Consider the following 21,972-nt stretch of genomic DNA (forward strand, 5'->3'; position numbering starts at 1 on the left):
CATTGGAGGCCTGAGGGGGTCTCATGCATTAATGATAGGGTGTGCCGAATGCCTGCGGAGATCTTGTGCCTTAATGACTTGGGGATGGTGGCAGATTGAAGTGGAGTCATATATTTAGTTGTCAGATCCTTTGGAGGGTTAGGCGGAGATTGGATATTTGGCTAAGGCATGGGCTCGGCGGGGTTGCCTTTCTGGTCGGCGCTCTCTGGTCTCGGCCTTCTGGTCTCGGCTCTCTGGTCTCGGTCTTCTGTGCTCGGCCTTCTGTGCTCGGCAGCCTTTTGTGCTCGGCAGCCTGCTGTGCTCGGCAGCCTGCTGTGCTCCGCCTGCTGTGCTCGGCCGCCTGCTGTGCTCGGCAGCCTGCTGTGCTCGGCTCGCTGTGCTCGACTCGGCCTATGAGCTCGATCACTTAGAAGAGCCCGATCACTTGATGAGCTTCGAAAGTGGAAGAGCCCGATCACTTGGATGAGCTCGAGAGCGGAAGAGCTCGATCACTTGGATGAGCCGAAGAGCCCGATCACTTGGATGAGCTCGATCTTGCTGACGGATTTGGGTGCTATAATTGCATTTGTGGGGTGGTCCATTTTACCACCAACAGTATGTATGTATGTATGTATGTATGTATGTAACTAGAATTCTATTTTCCAGTAGGACAGAGGCTTCTGGAGTAGGTTCTTTAGATTGAGGATTCACATTGTTGATCACAAACTACAACATCTTGCTTAAGGTCTCATCTTGCTTTATTCGCAGTGAACTCTCTCAATAAGTTGTGTTTGAATAAATTATCTATTTTTTAGGTTTATCTTGGTTTTGACATGAAGGAAATCTTCTTGAAGTGCAGGTTTCTAAGATCATCACTGGACAAAACATAATCTCTCTCTGGCCTGAACAGAGCTTTATTTATGTTCTGATAATAAATAACAGACTAAGAAAATCTATATAAGATCAAATATGCTTCTTCTCTGTAGTTTTTAGTTTAATCTGACTTCATAGAACATTTAATGCACGGAAACTAATATTCTTAGGCTTAAATCTAGTAGCAAGACTAATTATACTTAAAAAAGAAAAAACGACTACATTATTCAGTGTGATAAGAAGATGTCCAAGATTCAAAGGAGTTTAAGCGTGCTTCTTAAACATTATCTGCATTTCAAACACGGCTACTTTTCTTCCAACTATAGAATTTTCTTAAAAGGCAAACTGACCTTCTAATTGAATAAGGCTTGCCATGAGGCTCTGGTTGACTCGGTTGGATCTTCTCACCATTTATGCTTGTCTTTGGAAGATCATGGTTTATTTTAAATGATTCTAGGTGAAAAAAGGCAAATTTACATCAGCCCAGGAAATCAACAAGAAAATTCAAAACTATTCGAGAACCCAATATGCAGGAAATCAAGAAGTATTTCACCTTTCCAGTCCTCAAAGCCCTTCATGTTAGCTGTGCAGCCAATCTTTTCTTCAATCACTTCACCTAATGAGTGGAGATGTATATTCTTCAACTCTTTCACCAGGTTATAAAGACTTATCCCACTCTCGAGGAATATGTGATTGTTTTGGTTGCTTGTAGTCACCTTCGCATGCCTCTCAAATTCATAAGCAGAAACCACCTAAATCATCATAAATTCAGCACAGTCACAATTAAGAAGAACAGCAAAATTCCTGTACAAGAAATAGCATTCAAGAAAGGGATGCATTAAGCTATACAGAGAAACAATGTAACAGATAGGTATTGTTTGGCCATGACGAATAAGTTTAAGAAATGAAATACAAAATATTGCTAAGAGTGAGTGATTTTAGCAGAAACCACCTACATCACCACAAATTCAGCACAAAAAATTGTACAGCCTAAGAAGTGCTGCAAAATTGATGTAGAAGAAATAGCATTCAAGAAAAGGGATGCGTTATGCTATATAGAGAAACAAAGTAACAAATAGATGTTGTTTGGCCGTTGCCAAATAAGTTCAAGAAATGAAGTACAAAAGATTGCTGAAAGTGACTTACTTTTGAATAGTTACAAGATGAGCAGCCACACCGATAACCAGGATCTTTTACAAATCCATGCACCTCTACCTGCAAACACCCCAACATGCAAGTAAAACAATAGGAAAATGATTCAATCAACCAATAAAGATTCAAGTTAAACAATAAGAAAACAATAAGAAAAACAAACCAGTAAAGATTCAATCAACTATACCTTATCCTTCTTATACTTCACTGGTAGTTCTTCTAGCAGTCTGGTGGCCAGCAAGCCTTTGACATCAATGAGGAGGCTATTTGGTGTATACTTTGGAAACTTTGGTTCCCTCTTATTAGGAGTGCAAGGCGGGAAACCTTCACTTCTTGAACCGCCCTTGTTCCTCTCGTTCCTTTCAGGGGTCTGCGCTACAGAGCCAGTGAACTTAGAATTGGTCTTAAGCTCGTTACTTCTTTCGGGTTCTTTTAACTGAAGGCAACGAGGTGGATCAGCGGCATCACTGGGGATCGAGGACGGGGATGAAATAGTTCCGGCGCAGCCAGAAATATCCAAGACCGGTCCGGCATAAGATTCTACTCCTCGTTTCTTGTTGGGAGACGGGTCGCCCAGATCACGGGCACTGGAGAGCCAATGGTGAGGCCTCTTCGACTCCGTTCTTGAAGCATTACTGAGAGTAGGGAGGCCGTCAGTCGTCGCCTCTGCTTCACCGATGGAGGCTCTCGGCGTCTGCTGCCCCTCCTGAAAACTATCAAGAAAAGAAATGGAAACCAAGAAGTCCTAAGAAATGATTTATAGAAGAACGCCATGGCGGATAGAATTAGAAACTGAGCTGAAAAGAAAAAGAAATGAAATCGAATCAAGAAACCACTCGAGCAATGAAATCGAATCAAGAAACCATTCAAGAAATGAAATCGAATCAAGAAATAATTCAATAAATGAAATCGAATCAAGAAACCATTTATGGCTTAAAGAAGAAATCATTCTAAATCAGAGATGAAAAAAAAAAAAAAAGAAACCTGATTGGAGCTGTCGAACTGGAAGCAATTGCGATGAAGAATTGGAAAGATTTCGGAATGAAAACAAACTCGGGTTTCGATCGTCAATTTACTATCAGCACTCTTGAGCGATGGAAGACCGGCCAAACTAGGGTTTGTCTGAGATGAAGCGAATGGGGTGATTGGGATCTTTATCTCTCCGACGGACGGTCAAATAACAGAGCGGAAGGAGGGGGTATTGATTTTATAGCAAGGGAGGGAGGGAGAGGAACCGGCGACGGGCAACGGCTGGAACGTGGGTTTCAAATATATTGGCGGGCCCCACAGCTCCAATGTCGAGCGGGACTCCGTTGGTCCCTTGGGCCGGCAGGAGACGACAGCCTCAAACCCTACTTAGGGTCGTTTGGTTCGCGGGAAAAAGAACGGAAAAAAATATAGTTAACGAAAAAATAATGAAATATCTGTTATTTAGTTGAAATTTTAAAAAAAAAATAAAAAAAGTTATATTTTCATAAGAGAAACTCTTTTCCATGAAAATCATGCTGCAAAGAAATAAGGATTAGAGGTTTGACGTGAGAGAGGAATGGAAATCACAAAAGAAAAGGAAAGCGAGAGGAGATAGGGCTGCGATGGATGTGGAAGTGGCTTTAAGGCCTCACGCCCAACTTGGAACAAGGGTCTCATGCCCAACCTTCTCTCAAGGTGATAAAGCAAGATTGCTAAGGAAGAAAGAAGCTCTTTTTTTTTTATTCATTCATCAACTCCATTACAAGATGTCATGAGAAGGTATTTATAGACTTTCCTCATGATTACTTTTCCCATTTTTATTTTTTCCTAAAAAAGCCCTTCAGCATTAAAGAGGCATTAAAGACCTAATTTTTATTAAGGGTATAATAGGAATTATACATAACTTTTTCAGGAAAGTGGATGGTCAACCAAACATAAGCACTCTAAAAATCTATCACTTTCCTATTGTCAACCAAATATGCCAAAAGTATTTTTCCAGACATCCTCTTCCTACAAATCTGCTTCTCAAAAATCATATTCATAGGAGAAAAAATGATTCCCGCGAACCAAACGAGCTCTTAGGTCACTTCTTCTTATGTTAATGTATTCTATGTTAACGTTCCTTCCATACGGTATGTAATCTGGGAAATATTTTTCTTAATTTGAAACATTTCATATGATTTTCGCTTTCGGAATGGCATAACGCATTACTTAGTATATGAGTTCTTATTTTAATTAGCTGGAGTAATTATTGTTTCCCTAAATCAAGTTGCATCATGAACGAGGGATCTCAGCATATTGGTTGCCATTAATATGGGAGCAAGGAGAGCAAGAAGTAATTATTTATTTACTTAGTAATTATTTTTTTAGCTATTATAGCTATTAATATGGGATCAAGGGGTAAATCCCCACGATTTGCATGTAACTTGTTTGACATAATGGTTGCTATAATAGCTAAAAAACGGTGAATGTAAGCATACAGTTGTTCACTATTGTGATGTTCTTTATGCATGAATTACTAACCTCTTTTCGTCATAGCTAATAGCTTCAGTTTTCCTCCAAGCCTCATAACGCCTTGAATCAATGGAACATCCGGTCACCTTTTCTATCTCTTCATACAGGGACTCAAGGGGTATTTTCGTCAGGTGCTTGACTACTTCATGAAGAGTTTTTTATTCTCCAAAAATATGTGATTGTTTGGATGATTAGAGGAGACTTTTGCATGCCTCTCAAACTCGTATGCTGATAACACCTGGAAATTGTTGTGACAATAAAAGTCGCATTCAGAATAGATTCAGATATTTCTTAACATACCAATTATTTTTGAATACTTGAAGAAGAAGAAGAAGAAGAAGAAGAAGCAACTATGGAAAATCCGTTATGGTACAACATCTATAATAGGGGAAAAATCTTGATTGAACAGGCACGAAATATTCAACTTGTACAGCCTTCATTCAATACTGTTTGGCTGCTAGATTTAAACAGAAAGAGAGAGCATCGAAATTTACTAAAGATACATCCATGCTACAAGAATTTTTTTATATTGAATCAAAAAAAAAAAGAGATGTTTCTTTCTCTCTCTCTCTCTCTCTCTCTCTCTCTCTCTCTCTCTATATATATATATATATATATATATATAAACATTTTAATGAAAATAAAAATAATGAAAACAATATCCTGCTTCTGCTTCTCCTTTGCAGCATGATGAACAACAATAAATCACTTTCCACATACTTGATTATAGTTGCACGACGAACAGCCGCATTGATACCCATCGCCTTTTATAAACCCATGAAGTTCTATCTGCCATGCAAAAATGAAAAAGTCCATTCGTAGCCAAGATAAGAGGACATAAGAAAGGAATGTAGTCATTTTTACTTGGTGCTTCTTAAATTTGTAAGTAACGGCGACTCCTTCAAGCAAGCCAGTGGCGAGCAGATGCCTCACGTTGGAGAAGTAGCCGCCGCTGGGAACCGCCTCCTTTGCATTGTAAGTGCTGAAACGGAGTTCTCTCGTACTACTTGGTGGTAAGCAGAAACTAACCTTCTTTGCCATCTGAAATCTCGAGGGCAAGGACAGAGAGCGAATTATTTTCAAGGGTTTGCCCTCGGAACTAATGGCGATGGAAGACAGTCAGAATTCTGGTGCTGTTGTTCGTAGTCTTTTAGAAAGGTTATTCTGCGATAGAAGAAATCAAAGTTCTAGGGTTTTTTTCTTTTTTTGGGATAAAGGCAGGCTATCCTTGGAGTTTATCTACTTTTTGGAGTTTATCTACTTTGTGGGAAGAAGTTTACGTGAGAAGGATCTCTCAAGCGACGGTTAGTGATCTTTTCAACCGATCAGATTTGACGACCAGATTGTTATAGGTCTATTGGGCTTTCTCTCTTTTTCTCAAAGAAACCTGCAAAGGCCCATTATTTACTACTAGTTTGGAAGGTATGAAGACCACTAGGATATGGGTATCAAAAAATATATGAATTCCTATATATGCAAGAAAAAATAATTTATTTGCCCATATATTTTCTTTACTCACACACTCCCATAATCCATCCTCCCTTCGAAAAATCCACTTCAACTATTTGTATCAATTAAGAAATATAATACTTCGGAATTGAAGGGAAGTATCCAAATAACATATCTTATTTTTTTCAATAATCCATATTTATAGCAATGAATCCATATTTGTAGCAAGGAAATAATATTGTTCCTTCCCGATATGATATATGATCAATTACAAATATCTTCCTTACATACGTCTTTAATTCTGTAGTTTGCTCACCAAGCTGCTCACTACTTTGAGACTCTCCCTCTTTCGAATCCATATAATTTTTCACTTTAGTCATAGAAATATTTTAACCGACGGCAGTAAGAACACTACTCTCCTTCAGACCTCCATACTCCTCCTGAGGAGAGTATGGATCCGAAAGAGTCCTACCATTTTAAGAGAAAGTGACATCCATGGATACAAATCTTTTATTTCTTTGGGGGTGATAAAGCCCGCTAGAATATCCAACAAAGACATATTTGTATCTTCAGCTATAAGAAAAGTAGTAGGTAGATGATGACAAAACTCCAAGTGGAACAAGCGACTAGCTTTACGGCCTCTCCCAATCAGCTTCTCTGTCTTAGTATCCATGTCTCATGAACACCTTCATCTGCAGCCAGATTTAATGTGCATAAGCTAATGGAAAGGATTGCTGATCGAGCAAAATATTTGCGAGCAATCTGTGTTTAGCTCGACAAGTACAAATACGACCAACAGTTCCCAACGAGGGCAGTCGGCTGGCCCAACTGAAACATAAACCCAGCCCAAGATCCACAGCAATCAGATTGGATGCAGGTTACGTTGGATGCACTGAGGGACGCCGTTTTATGTTACCACAAAAAAAAAAGAAAAAAAAAGAAAAAAAAAAAAAAGAATGTTGTTTGAACCTGCTAGAATTTAGACACACCGTTCGGGCGTTCCCCATCAGCGATTTAATTGGCGGCACCTTATAAAACCTTAGGCTCCATTTTTTTTTCTTTTTTCCCGACGAAATCCTAAAGTCCCCTGCCTCCTTGCCGATCTCCGCTTTTAGAGGTGACTTTCCCACCCAGCCTCTCTTTTATGCGCCTTCAACTTAGATGGAATCTCCTTTTTGTCCTCAAGGAGAAGCAAATAGTTATACAGGTTTCTGTTTCTTTTCACCAAAGAGCTAATGAACCCCCAATCTACGTTCATCTTTTGAGGTTTTTTCTAACGCGTCATGGAGGCATCTGCACTGTGATGAACAACGCTAGTCCGATTTGATATTGACAGCAAATTCCTAAATTTATAGGATCAAGCCAAGAAAAATTGATCACAGTAGTTTCCGCTACTTCTTGATCATGGGTTGAAAGCGTCGGTATATTTTGGCGCTGGAGCCAAAATTATCGACGCTTCTACCTAGCGTCGGCATATAAATATCAGGATAGCTCATTTACTTTGTAGTGTGGGCTCTTTCAAATTGATAGCTATCTATTTTGGAAGCGAGAGGGTGATTTTTTTTTTTTTTTTTGTTCTTACGAGCATAATTGCAAAATATTTTACAACCCTCAATAACCGCCATCAGAAGATAAGGCAATCCACAAATATATACCATATCATATACGGTACGCCGACGCACAATGCATCCCACATACTGCAGAGGATTGGTTGACTGCTTATTGGCTGTCTTGTTGTTTTTGCTTGCTCTTTATTTTGAGAATTTCTTTTAAGGCCATTCGGTGGTTATGATGCTTATCTCAAGTTTGTTGTTTGGTCATCATAGCATTACTCCTTACCAAATAGAGACATGAACTGTGTGGAGACCATAGTATCCTAGTACCTACAGATGTGGAATGCTATTGATCCTATGGATATTGATCTAGCGGTAATGTCTGAAACAGGGCTCGGATATAGTTGGACGAGTGAATGACTGTTTCTATCATGACATATAACACTATTTTATTTTTCCATCTTATGTCCAGGCTGTGATAGTCAAGCCAATAACCATTACACTACCTTTAGCTCTTTTAAAAGTTTTGTCTTGGAACCGGGAAACCATATGAGTGCTTAACAGGCAACACTTCCCTATGTCAGCCTAGCTTTCTGTTTGGCCTTTATAACTGTCGGATTCCAATGAAATTGCTGATCTTAACATCTTTTCTCTGATCTGTTGAGAGGGCTTTGATCAGAGCCACCAGAATGGTGGATTAATAACCTAAACTTTCGGTGGTCCAGTTTTCATTCCAAACAACAGAAGAACCCAAGGCAGCCATGTTTTTGGACAGATATGTTGTTCAAGCTTTTAAAGCATGTTACGAGTGGGCCAGAGACCTGGTGGCCTTCATTGATGGCCTCCAACGATTCAATGCGCGGGCACGCTTGTACTCGAAGCATCTAATATCACTGTCCATTACGAGCAAAAACATAAATAACCCCAAAATTCACACGTACAGTTGTTTAGCCGATCTCATGTCAAACTTCGGGTGAAGTATTTGTCTAAAATTTATGAGTGCATGGAGATTGGAAAGCTCGTGCAGGTATCCAAATAGATCCAGTATACATACCTTGCAATGCATCAAAGTAGAGGTCTCATTTGGTCACAATGAGCCCATCATCCATCACTCTTCCATCATAAACTTCCAAATAGATCTAGTATACATACCTTGCAATGCATCAAAGTAGAGGTCTCATTTGGTTACAATGAGCCCATCATCCATCACTCTTCCATCATAAACTCCCGATCCTGTAAAAGCTATCTTCTAATAAACAAAAGCCTCACATGATCAAATGCCTTCGATGCAGGTGCTCTATGAGAAAGTTTCCTTCGGAAATTTTACTGACGATGTTCCAACGGTAACTCTCCCCGCGAGTCACGGCTGACGCGGCCGGCCGTCACCTTTTCCCGTTCCGCGAACCGTCAAGCGATGGCACCATCGTAGTTAACGCAAGAGAAGCAGGCATTTAAGCAATACATCTTTAAAAAGCAACGCCGCTATCCACGGGTGACAGTTCACCGGAGACGTGGCGAATGTTGATTGGAAAGACGTGGCTTTGTAGCGGGCCCGCGTATGATTGCCGTCACGATATAAATCTGATGCCCACCGCACCCCACCGACCGTCGGCTCCTTTTATCTCATCCATCCTCGTCGCGTCGCGGACGAGCCCCTGATCTCGGAGCCTATTCTCGTCTCCGGGTGCCCTAGATTCTCTCGAGATATCCCTTCCCTCCGCGGCACGACCTTCCTCCGGGGTTCTCGGTCCGATCGCCGTCAACGAAAATGGTATTTGCTCTTCCTGCCCTCCCTTTCGTCTCTCCCGGACCGCTTTTTCAGATATATTTTTGATGGAATTTTCTGTGTTTGACGAGCGATCTGTGATCGATCGTGCGAAATTGGACGATTTGCTCCGAATAGGTATGAATTTTGTGCATTTTTCTTTAGTTGCGTCTAGCGGACCCGATTTGCCTGTGTTAGGGTTTTTGGCTAGATCTGATCTGATTTTTTTCGACTGAAGCGGTTGAAGTCATCTAAGTGTCTGATTAATGTTTCTTCTTGCATGGATCGTTCTTTCTTGTCGAGAATTTGGGCCAGTTTTGAGTAGATCTTTTCAGTATGTGATGAGAGTGAGGGATTTTGTGGATTCTCTGGTTTTATGGACGCATTTATTGAGATCTTTTGGATTCTTTTGCCCGAAGGGGAAAAAGAAGGTAAGTCTTGGATTGATTTTGAATTACGATGCAATTTTGATATCTACTACCACATATGTAAGTCTAGAGTTGTTTGGAGATGGTGTGCTAGGCTTTACTTGTCTCCTAATATTTACATTCTTGTTTGCTTTTTTGAAAGAAAAAAAAGAAACCTTCTCTTTTAACTTCTTTAATCTTCTTAACGTTACTGGATGAGCCTATCTTGATTTTTTTCTATCATTCCTCTTCGATTTGTGTAACCCTTATTATATGTGGGATTATAATGCTCAAGTTCCTGTTTGTGCCAATGTGCCAATCTTTTCAGAGATTCAGAGTGCATATATATTCATGCGCTGGCCCCTGTTGACGCCTACAATCATTGTGGCTTCTTTCGGATATTAAGTTCTTTTTTTTTTGAAATGTAACTGAGGCAGATGGGTATGAGCCATTGCCACCAGATTTATTAAAAGGAAGAGTATTTACTATGTTATATACATCAGTGGCAGTTTAAAGGCCAGAATGTACAGTGAGGTTTCATTAAACAGGAAATACAAGAGTAAAGTCCAACAGAAGAGCCCTCAGGCTCTTCCCAATAATGCGATGACATGTTTCTATTCCTGTTAAATTGCAGGCCAACGCAGCATCAGGGATGGCTGTGAATGATGATTGCAAGCTGAAGTTTTTGGAATTGAAGGCAAAGAGAACTTACCGTTTCATAGTTTTCAAGATCGACGAGAAATCGAAGCAGGTCATTGTGGAGAAGGTTGGTGAGCCTACTTTGAGTTATGAGGATTTCACTGCCAGCCTTCCAGCAGACGAATGCAGATATGCAATTTATGACTTTGATTTTGTGACTGAAGAGAACTGCCAGAAAAGCAAAATCTTCTTTATTGCCTGGTATTTTTTTCTTTTATATTGTTCAACTAAATATTCGATTTTTATGTCATACATCACAGCCATCTTTCTTTTTGCTTTTGTATGAAGGTCTCCTGACACCTCTAGAGTGAGAAGTAAGATGCTTTACGCCAGCTCCAAGGATAGATTCAAGAGGGAGCTTGATGGCATCCAGGTGGAATTGCAAGCAACTGATCCTACTGAGATGGGCCTTGATGTCATAAGAAGCCGTGCAAATTAAGTATGTATTACTTGGTTGTGCAGTGGAGATATCCTCCCTGCATTCTGGTTGCTTTATTGAATGTGTTTATAGTTTCATGGGATGGTGAATTCGCTGAGTATTATGTTTGGTTGTCATTCAGGTTGTTAAAATACGGTCCTTCTTGCCTTCTCCTTAAACATCTTTCATTTTGGGTATATCATATGATTTGTTGTTTTGTGGAACCTGGGACAAGTGTCTACTTGTAGCTTGACATCTACAAGCTAATGATATGTAATAGTTTGTGGGGTTAGCCAGGTAGGCAATGTTTGTAGCTCATTTCTATGACTTTGTAATGGATATTTGACCCATCTGGTGTTATTTTGAATTGGACTACAGGTTTGCTGAGCTTTAGTCCCTCATTGTTTACCTTTTTTCCTTGTTCATTGCTCCTGTTTCTGTCACTGTTTAACCAATTTATTTTCTTGGATTAGTGGATTGGCTTGCCTGTGTTATGGAATTGCAAGATGTTATCATCATAGGAGATTTTGTGAAGTTCTTCAGCAAGCTTATGTGTAACAGGAAGATAGTAATGATCTTTTAGATATTTCCAAGAGATAATGTTTTGAGGTTGTGCAGGACCACTCTCTTTTTAATCTTTTTGGGATTTTCTCCTTGATTTATGTCAGTATGTGTTCTGTATGTTTAATCTATGATATGGGAATATAGAAGATGAATTCGCTTAGCGGCTAGCTTTCTAAGGTTTCCATTTTTCTCTCTAATTTGACTCAATTCAGACAGCATGTGAGATGATTGCAGTAGAGACTGAGATGTCAAGGTTGATGGCTTGTTAACTAGGTATCATAAATTTAGATAAATCTACATCCAAATCAGCTCAATAGTTGCCTAGTTAAGAGGATATAGAGGAAAGATTGTATAGCGGGATGGGATGAGAAGGCAATAGTTGATGACACGTTATTCAATTTGTTGAACGGTTTGAATTTTGGAAAGAGGATACTAAAAAAATCTGAATGAGATTCTCAAGGTGTCTCAGCAATGCTGCTTTGGTCTAGGATATTAATCTAGAATAAAAGAAACCTAGCAACAACTATCTCAAGTCTCAACATGCATAATTTTTTTAACCTCTAAGGAGGGTTTAGCATAACCTTATGTTTATATAAAAGCTGATTAAAGTATGATACAATTTAACCAAACATTGCCTCACTGTATACAAATTCAGCTAGAAGTTATGATATTATCATCATAGAAATATTATCAAGTTGTAATGTACCTTTAAGGTAGATTTATGATTGTAAGGTTATTACTGCAAAACCATTGTTGTCAGTTTGTCATCATTTGTACAATGCCATTATTGTTTTTGTAGCCAAGAACTGTGTATGACATCTTTCAAGCCAAATATAGATGATGATAGTATCACTCACACCATACTCTCTCCTTCAAATTATGCAGCTCTTTCATCTTATGGATTTTGTGAGCCTTTCAATAGGAAGATAGATTTGGTGACAACTAAAAGGGGTTGTTTGGTTGTATGAGGTTTTTCTCAACATATAATCATAAATCATGGTTTTCTGTAAAACACATTTTCCAAAAACAGGAGGATACATATTTTGCATAAAACTCATTTGTCAAGTTTTGTGATTTGTTAATTTTGGCAAGATAGGTTTGAAGGAAAACAACTAAAAAATCATTTCTGCAAACCTCATTTATTTCAGTTTTTTTGTAAACCTCTCGAGTTTGAACAAGACCTTTCTTCACCTCCAGTGTAGTCCATTTTTCTCTCCTTCACTACCACTGCTTCCACTCCAACTCAAAATTAAAATACCCTGTACCCTTCCATCATTCACTACGTTCACTGCTTGGGGAAGGCATGGTAATTGCCTAGGGCATTTCAAAGGAAAAGAATGTACATTTATTTCATGGAAAGGACTTACTGGCAGATGGGATTAGTAAGCAAGCCAAACATCTTATTATTTGTAAGGGATGATTCAAAGCTTCTTGTAACTTTAGTTCGTTGAGTAATCCATAACCATAACCATCTGGAGTTTTCCCAACTATTTGGGTTTGGCTTTATGGATCCTATTTAGGTCATCGAGCATTGATTGATTAAATTGTCCTTTAATGGGTATTTGATTACCATGGATGTATTGGAGGTGGAACATCTGTTGATCTGTTGGCTTACTGTTTTAAACAGAAGGTGTACTTTTTGCTGGACATTATTTCATCAATAACAGCAGGATTGAATTTTCCCAAGACATCATGAGTTCTTTATTACAGGAAAATGAAATAAAGAAACTAAGAAAAAACATGGTGAAATTGGTGACATTATGTATCAAGGGACCAATTTTTATGTTTTACCATGTGTCTTCATGGTGCTAATAGATGGGCGGAGTTGAACGCTATTCATGACTAGAATGGTGAGTTCTTCCAACTACTGTGATAGGTTTATCCCATCATATAAATTGCTTTGTTGGGTGCAAGCTTTCGTGTTTCCTCGATACTTCATGTAGTTCCTTTTTTTTCCAAATCAGTTCTGGTTAAGTTATTTTGTTTACAGAGATTGTTTCAAATGAAAATGTTCTGCCATGGAAGTGGCTTTGTTTTTCTTTTTAATGAGGATCATTTGTGGAGAGGGATTATTATGCATTTATGTTACATTTGATCTACTGGAAAAGAAGCTAGGAGCATTTGAAAAGGTATCTTTAAAGTTAGTATCCTTTTCCACCAGAATTGATTTCCAAGGTTGGAAAAGTTTTCAGGGTGTTATTCTTTATGTATTTGTGATGCTAGAAAGTTGCTTTTTTTAATAGGTTCTGAAAGTTATTTTTTATTACCCTTGATGGTGAAGCTGAAGTCTTCTTTTGAAAACAGAAATAATTAAATAAATGATGTCATCTATATTGCAGATATTAGAAGGCTGCTATCTTTTTATTAAAAAATGGAAGTGAACTATTTTATGTATTTTTTGTGGAGAGTCCTGCAAGGATGACAATTTGGAGATTGGTAAAAGATAGTGTTCTTTGCTATTAAAAGTTCTTTCTGCTACATATCTGTATGGAGCATCAGGTGCTTGGATTATTTCTCATGCGATGATAAAGCATGATTGTGAGTCTTATGTGCTGTTCTGTAAGTTGACATTCATGACCTGAAAGGATTTTTGTTATCATTTGGTTCAGAAGGCTTTTTATCTCCGCCTTAAATTTAGAAATAAGGAAGATATGGAGTTGGTTTCTAGGTTCTGGGTTTTTTCAGCAATTGAGTACGTTGGGAGGACGAGCGTTCTTTTGCAGAAAGCGAGTGTATACTAAGTTTAAAGTTTCTGTTAGTATTTAGAGGTAGTCTTGGACTTTTGAAGCACTACAATCTCTTACATGCACCAAAATATCTAAGATAAGATATTTGATTGCAAATACTACGGTCCAGAGGGTCTCCATGAGATGTTCAAAATGTATTTTTCTCGAAAAGAATTAGCACATGTGATGACGCTGAAGTGTGGCTGTGAGCGGTGAGATATAAAAGCTAATGGTATCCAAACAATATAACCAGCCATGGGATAATAACAGGCATCCTGTATTCACTTAAAGCATATATACAGATTACATCAAGGCTTTAATATTTATTGAAGATTATATACATTTCCTTGATATTACCGCATAGAGTGGCTTATCCAGCAACTTTTGGCAGTCTGCCTGCAATCATTCTTTTCTATTTACTTAACTATTAGAATTAAGACACCATATGGAATCCTTTTTTTTTTTTTTTTTTACCTATTCTGATCCTTCAACACAACTTCCTCACTATACATTGCACCCAGCTCATACCATCATTTTGCTCTCCTACACATTCTTTATCATACTGAATTGTACAAGATCGCAGATTGCATCTTGTATGTCTTAATCAGTAAATCAAAAATTTGATTTCAACCTTAATGTCCATGCCACAATATATGAAGCTTATAGGAAGACGGCCAGCAATCCTTGATTGGCACCTCTTGCAATCGAGTGCACAAAAAACGTCAAGCACGATCTGGCAAGTGATGAATTCTTGTCTCTTGCACAGTTTGGAAAACAGCCTTATAGCTTCTTATAGACGTCAATTACCTATCTTTGTAGCTGCTTTCTTAAAAATCAATAAAAAACCTGCAAATTTGAAGCCAACCCACGTAAGCCAGGGGAAATATATATGTGCAACAAAATACCTTTGCTTGCGTGAATCATAAATCAAGATCATCACCTAGGTAAATGGTTCCCATTCCACACCAAACATCAGCTGCTATAAGAACAGGAACAGAGATTGAATACTCACTACTCATGCATCATTCTCTGACTCCGGTTACATGCAAATTTTGAGGTACCAAATCCAAGAGAGCAGGTTTGTCCGGTCCCTTCCCATTCTCTCCAAGGTTCTGAAAGAGTTTTGCAATACAGAAGAGTGTAGACCAGACCATGGCCCAAGACAAAGCTGGGACATTGCCAATATAAGACAAAAATCCAGTGGATAAGCCTGTATTAACTCTCTTGTCAGTGTCACCATAAGCCAATGATCTTCCACCGGTAACTTACACATTAAGAGTTGATTATTTGCACCAGAGAGAGCAAGCCTCAGCAAATTTCCATTTTCACATTGTTTGTAGGCCAAATGAGCAAAAGATGTTGGTCCTAAAACGAGCAGTCAAAGCCCCTTGCAAAATCAAAATAAAGCAGATTCTCTAGTTAATCAGTAGAAGATGCACCCACAAATTACATATATACAATGCACCAAGAGCATTATCATAATATAAAGCAGCAGGCGATGAAAGCTTCACATTACAGTGTGGAACCATTTTATCACTAAATGAAACAAAAAATTAAAGCTAAAAACTGATTACTAGAACACAAAATTAAGCATCCTCAAGGAGAAAAGCGTCTATATATTAAAATGAACTCAATCTAATATCAATTCACCAATTCGCAGAAAGTGCTCTTTATATTTTGTATACTTATTAAGAAACAATCAATAGGTAAGGTCTCAATATTCATTATCTAAAAAAAAGGGTATAAACATTGAAATATAAAGTGAATGGCAAAACGATTTTGGGAAAGCAAAGTATTCAGTGGCCCAAACAAAAACAAATAAGTAGGCAGTGTCCCAGATGCCGTGGTTGATAACGAGCACCATCATGTGCACCCTTGGTATCAAACACGACTGGAATATAATGATCCCAAGAGGGCCAAAACTAAAATTTACAGATCAACCTATTCAACTGGGTCATATGTATTTAACTCAGCCACTGACATCCCTAAAAACCCAGACAGATAGAAACAATGGGGCTTGGGGGGTGTGGAGATTAATAATGGAATAACATAATCTAACAGTTGACCACCTATTCTCTCAAAAAGAACAGTTGACTGAAGGAATGGTGAGGCAAATGGGAACATGAATATGACTTAACCAAGTGCTGCCTGCACCAACTTTGGTAAAACACTTATCACCTCATATTTTGATCAAGTGCCTGTATGTATGGAAGGATGAGCTGATAAACTGAAATGTCTCCTGAACTACTTGTTTTATGGATTTTTGTTTCTTTAACATGGTTTCTGTTTAAAAGGCGCAATATGGACATCAAGCATGGTTACAATGTACATATCAGATGACTAGCAATAGTTATCAGATGAAGTGAATTTTGCACTGGAAAGTGTTTTGACGTGAATTATGCCAGTTTTAGTGAAAGTAGGATTCAAAGTCCAAAAAAAAAGAAAACCAAAAGATTATTTTGAAGATCCAGGAATTACTAATTGATTGGTCTAATAAAATATAAAATTGAACTTGTTAAATTAAAGCTCATTTGCTCTTTACCTACATTGCAATAATTACAAAACTTATCAGCAGAGTGCTTTTTCATTTCCCTGGCAACATGGACAGTCAGCAGCCTGTTAGCAGCTTGAAGAGGAGGTGGCATGGGGAAGCCCATAAAAGTGGATTTGTACAGCTGTGCTTTCATGATCCAGAGTCTTAGCACTGTGATCCCTAACAATTTTCCTGATTCTTTACCATGCAACTCTTAGATCTGCTGAGATTAACTAAGCTGATAAAAAATATACGTATCTGGTCAGGTGCTCACGAACCTAGAGCCCACTTCCTCCTCCATCCCCAGATTCCTTCTCAACCGACACTGATATTGTCTTCCTCCTGAGGGATTCACCTGAAACCCCCAATGCCCGTGACTTAGGAGAAATTTCGAGGCTCCAAGACTTCAAAAGGCCTCAGTTCAAGTTGGGATTTCTTCCCAGTTGCATGACCCTGAGCAATTCAGGCATGCCTTTAACAGTTTTGATTGGTCTGCTCTAGGAGTTTCTAATTATAATAGTGATGTTTTACAGTCGAGGATCCCTGGTTAGGTCATTTCCTACAATTCTCACATGGTTCAAGATCAGCTTAATGAAATTTTTCTTGTATCTGCCCACGCCTCACATGCCATGAGCCTCATTTAATTTAGATCTAACTTTCTATAAAATATTCTTACAAAATCAACATCAATGAGAAAAAAATAAGATAAAACATAAAGATGTACATTTTAATGTTGAACATACCAAGTACGTTAATTGCAATTTCTTTTGATTTCATGTCTGTTGTGTTGTGGAAATGGATCATGTCCTATGGAAATTTATGTAACGAAGAATATTAGGATGTGTAAGTAAACTACATTGAACAGAAGAAATTTTATACAAAGGTATGCTGAACAGAATACCTGGAAAATGAGGTAAAATGCCTGGATACAAGTGGCAACTTCCATGACATGTGCCTTGCCATCTTCCAACTTGTATGATGAAGCATGAACTAGCATTTCCAATTTCAGCACCGACCCTCCTTGAACCACGAAAGAGGCCGCAGCCATGCTAAATAATGTCTGCAGATAGCCTTCATGTCAACACACCAAAATTATCGCCAGCAATGCTATTTCACAAAAGAAGCATCAATCCACTCTAGAATTTTGCATTTGTTTACTTTTTGACTAATGAGTGTTTGATGGCAGAACTACATTTACCACTCAAGCTATGCAGTGCAACAAGGTTTACCACCTGAAATTCCTGATAAAATGAGTTCAGCATCCTTGAGGCAGATTTGCTGTCCCATATGCTCACATTTAAATAGCCATTCTGAAAGCCATCTAGAATGCATTTAAGATTGGAGTTTGAGCTTCCAGGTGTGATTCTTTGACCATTATTCTTTAAGCAAAGCACTCTCTCTTGTAACACCCATCAAAAATGTTCCATGGAAAAGAGCACGATAGGTGGCCCAATTTGGCTTTACACTGTTTCGTAGCATATCATAATACAGTCCAAGAGCCTTAGTCACTTCACCACTTAAAATACAACCATGTATCAAAAAATTGTATGCCAGTGCATCAGGCTTCAGCCCCCTACTCAGCATATCATCCCACAGCTTAAAAACTTCCTGTAAATCACCTTTTCTATAGTACTCATAAATAAGTGTTGAATAGCTAATGCAGTCAGGAAATATTCCATTGTCAACCATGTCAGCAAGAAGATTAATAGCATCCTGAGTTCTTCCTATTTTGCAAAAACCCCTTATCAATATATTATATGTGGTTGTGTTTGCTAGGAGCCCTTTGACCATCGCCTTATGCAGTACCATAGCTTCATCTACATTTCCTTCCCTGGCAAAGTGGTCAAGGAAACAGCCATAAGTAACTTGGTTAGGAAGGAAACTGCTAACCAACATCTCTTTACAAAGCAGCTCTGCTTTTCTGATAAACCCCGCCTTACACAAGCCATCTATCAGCACAGTATATGTTACAACATTTGGGACACAGCCCTCACCAGCCATCCTACCCCAAAAACCTAAAGCCTCTGTAATATTTCCTAGTTTCATATATGCATCAATTACATTTGTATATAAAACATCATCTGGTTTGATTCCCTTATCAACCATCTCCCTCAATAGTGAGTATGATCTTACCTGGTCATTCTGTTTTAGCAATCCATAGATAATCACACTATAGCAGACAAGATCCATTTCAAGACCTCTCTCCACCATTTCCTTCCAAATACTGTCAGCTTCACGTACTCTTCCTTCTTTGCAGAGTCCATTTAGAAGTGAACTGAAGCTCATCTGGTTTAGCACGAGCTGCTCCCTAGGTAGATCATCTACGAACTCCTTTGCTTCGGAAACCTTACAGGTCATACACAAGCCACTTATTAAAGACCTATAGGTATAATTATCTGGCAGAAGACCCCCTTCCACCATTGCATCATATAACTGGAAAGCTCTTCCTGTATCTCCTATTGAGCAATACCCTTCTATCATGACATTATAAGTCACCTCATTTGGAGCTACATTTACTTCAAACATTTCATTAAACAGTTGAGCTGCTTGTGTCATCATCTTAGCCCAACAAAACCCACTGATTAGTGCTGTAAAGGTATGGGTATTCCATGTCACCCCCTTCTTGGGCATCTGGCGGTGAAGCTTTAAGGCAGCATCCAAACCCCCCTCCTTGCAATACCCAGTAATTAATGCAGTAAAGGTCACTGCATTTGGTGCCACCCCTTTATCAATCATCTCCTGATATAGAGCCTCTGCTTTACTCAAATTCCCCAACTTACAGTGCCCATTTATCAAAGCATTATATGGGTAAACTGTAACCTGTAAACCCTCCTCTCTCATTTTACCAAACAGAAGGAGTGCATCCTCCAGTTTCCCTCTCTTGCACAATGAATCGATCAATATCGAGTACGTAACATCATTTGGTGACAGATCCTTCTCTTTCATCTTCAAAAATAGAGACTCGGCCTCATCAAATTTCCCACTTTTACACACAGAATTGATCAGAGCATTGTAGGCAAACACATTAGGGATAATTCCCAACCTCGCCAACCCATGAACCAGATCAAAAGCCTCTTCTATCTTCCCTGTCCTCCTCAATCCATCGACCAGAATCGAGCAAACAGCTTCATTCAGAACGAACTTGAAACCCATCATCTCCTTTGTCATCTCCAGGGCCATGCCGAACTCCGCCGCCTTGCAAAGGCCAAGCACCAGCGCACGATAAGTCATGACGTCCGCCTTCAACCCTTTATCTCCCAATGAATTCTTAATCTCCACCGCCTCCATGACTCGACGGTTCCTGCATAGCCCATGAATCAACACATTATAAGTATCGACGCTAGAATTTAGCCCTTCCATTTCCATCTGATGCACTATTTCCTTCGCTCTGTCCAAATGCTTCAATTCACAGTAGCTCCTCACCGCCGCGGTGTAAATGAAGTTATCGGGACGAGCCCCGGCTCTCATTACCTCGTCAAACACTCCCGATACCAGATCAAACCGCCGGATCTTCGCCAGTCCATACATCACGTCGCTGAATGTTCTAATCTCGGGGAGCAAACCGGAGCCAATCGTGAGCTCAAGGATGGAGAGAGCATCCAATTCCCTCCGGCATTGAAGATAAGCCTGGATCAAGAAGTCGAAGCCGAGGGCGGAGGGGAAGTGGCAAAGGTCTCGGGAGCGGAGCATGGAGTGGAACGCGTCGGCGGGGGCGACGGTGCGGTGGGAGGCGAGGGTTTGGAGGAGGGAGGAGGCGGGCCAGTGGAGGCCGGCGCGGAGGAGGGCGAGGGAGAGGATGGAGAAAGAGAGGGAGGAGTGGGGGAAGCCGCGGTGGAGGTCGAGGAAGTTGAAGAAGCGGAGGGCGAGGCGCGGGTGGTCGAGGGACTGGAGGAGGAGCGCCTCCACATGGCGGGGCCGGAGACGGTGGGCGACGAATGGGGCGTTGAGGGAGACGCGCCAGCTCTGCTTCGAGTGGAGGATCTCGCGGAGGATTCTGACGAAGCCCTCGTCGCGCTCGTCGTCAGGGGCTAGGCAGTGGGTGAGCGTTCTGGCGACGACGAGGATAACTGGGCTGCGGAGGACGGAAGGGAGGGAGAGGGGAAGCTGCCTCATTAGAGTCGGGGCGACCGCTCCGCGTCGGAGTCCCGGCGGGGCGATTTATAGTCACGTCGGACCGGATTTCCTCCACACCTGCTCACTTCGGAAATCTACCATTACCTATGTCAACAAGCGCTCCATTTGGCTGGCGGAAAAAAAAAAAATCTCACTAAAATAAATTTTTTAGAAAGATAATTTTTAAAAATATAATATTTTTAAAAATAATTTTAATATATTTAATTGAACATAAAAAAATAATATATTTTATGTAGGCTTATATTTAATTGAGCATCTATTTTTCTGAAATATATATATATATATAATATCTATTATATCTTTAAAACAGAAAAAAATTATTCATGAATTTTAATGGCGTAAAGATATTTTTGGAAAAAAAATTTCATTTTCAACCCACAAGAAAATACCTTTTTCGTGCTTTTCATTAGTTTTTCTTTTACATAAAATATAAGAATCTTATTCTCATAAATATACTACTTTTCTTCTTCTTTTTAATTTTAATTAAACAAGAGGTATTACTTTTTTTTCATTAATCACGTTTTTTCTTCTTTTTTTCAGCGAACCAAATGAGTCTCAAATTTTAACACTCCATCTCCGTACCGATTCGATCTCCAAATAGGGGGGCTGGTAGCTCTGGATCCCTATTTTTCTTCTTTTTTCTCTCTCATCTCTCTGTAGATCTCTCATAAAAGGTAATAATTTATTTATAAATAGAACAAAATGGCTCTGTTGGGCCTTGTCCAATGAATGCTAAATTTTACTCGCCTATTAAGTAGTGGTGACAACTTTAATTATTATACTATTATAACCTTGGATAAGAAGAGCAAGGATGTGGATTACTGAGATAGGATGTTTGGTACGAGATGATGACCTCAAGATCAAAGATGATATGAGTCAAGAAGACGAGATTATTTTGTTTGGTTGCACTCCGATGATCTTATATGGTAATGATCCTCAAATCATCCTTACACTTCAAATCACCATCTAATTCAATAATCCTAAACCCGTATGACGGTGGCACTGAGCTTAGATTGAAATTTAGGGATAGAAATACCCTTCAGTTCAACAAGAAAAAATTAATATATTAATATACCATTGATATATTATATCAATTATATATTATATTATATTATATTTATATTACATATAGGTGGCAATTGATGATCCAAATAGAATCACCAAGATGATCTTAAATCCATAATCCTTAATCTGACTTAATTTAATTTAAGATCATCACACTTAGTACGCTATATT

General features: G+C 39.2%; 2 protein-coding genes across 15 annotated transcripts; one reads left to right on the forward strand and one right to left on the reverse strand.

Annotated features, from left to right (window-relative positions):
• Positions 1-9,073: 9,073 nt before the first annotated feature.
• Positions 9,074-11,172, forward strand: LOC120112916 (actin-depolymerizing factor 7). 4 transcript variants are annotated; one of them, XM_039133091.1, is made up of 3 exons: positions 9,074-9,261; positions 10,297-10,562; positions 10,650-11,172. In XM_039133091.1, the coding sequence occupies exons 1-3, from the start codon at positions 9,259-9,261 to the stop codon at positions 10,798-10,800; spliced, it is 420 nt and encodes a 139-aa protein (XP_038989019.1). In that variant the 5' UTR covers positions 9,074-9,258; the 3' UTR covers positions 10,801-11,172. The 4 variants fall into 4 exon arrangements, with proteins under 4 accessions (XP_038989019.1, XP_038989020.1, XP_038989021.1 ...); XM_039133092.1 differs by having other exon boundaries at positions 9,089-9,393; XM_039133093.1 differs by having other exon boundaries at positions 9,089-9,261; positions 9,991-10,562.
• A 3,153-nt stretch (positions 11,173-14,325) lies between these two features.
• LOC120112915 (putative pentatricopeptide repeat-containing protein At5g59900) lies at positions 14,326-20,808 on the reverse strand. Of its 11 annotated transcripts, XM_039133088.1 has the most exons (5): positions 17,504-20,808; positions 17,346-17,409; positions 15,339-16,957; positions 15,010-15,181; positions 14,326-14,915 (listed from the first exon to the last, which is right to left on the reverse strand). In XM_039133088.1, exon 1 carries the CDS (start codon positions 20,713-20,715, stop codon positions 17,977-17,979), a length of 2,739 nt encoding a protein of 912 aa, XP_038989016.1. In that variant the 5' UTR covers positions 20,716-20,808; the 3' UTR covers positions 14,326-14,915; positions 15,010-15,181; positions 15,339-16,957; positions 17,346-17,409; positions 17,504-17,976. The 11 variants fall into 11 exon arrangements, with proteins under 11 accessions (XP_038989016.1, XP_038989013.1, XP_038989012.1 ...); XM_039133085.1 differs by lacking the exon at positions 17,346-17,409 and having other exon boundaries at positions 15,010-15,456; positions 17,504-17,662; positions 17,835-20,808; XM_039133084.1 differs by lacking the exon at positions 17,346-17,409 and having other exon boundaries at positions 15,010-15,456; positions 17,504-17,662; positions 17,801-20,808.
• Between the last annotated feature and the right edge of the window lie 1,164 nt (positions 20,809-21,972).

This window comes from Phoenix dactylifera, chromosome 13 (genome assembly GCF_009389715.1).
Source record: "Phoenix dactylifera cultivar Barhee BC4 chromosome 13, palm_55x_up_171113_PBpolish2nd_filt_p, whole genome shotgun sequence".
NCBI lineage: Eukaryota > Viridiplantae > Streptophyta > Magnoliopsida > Arecales > Arecaceae > Phoenix > Phoenix dactylifera.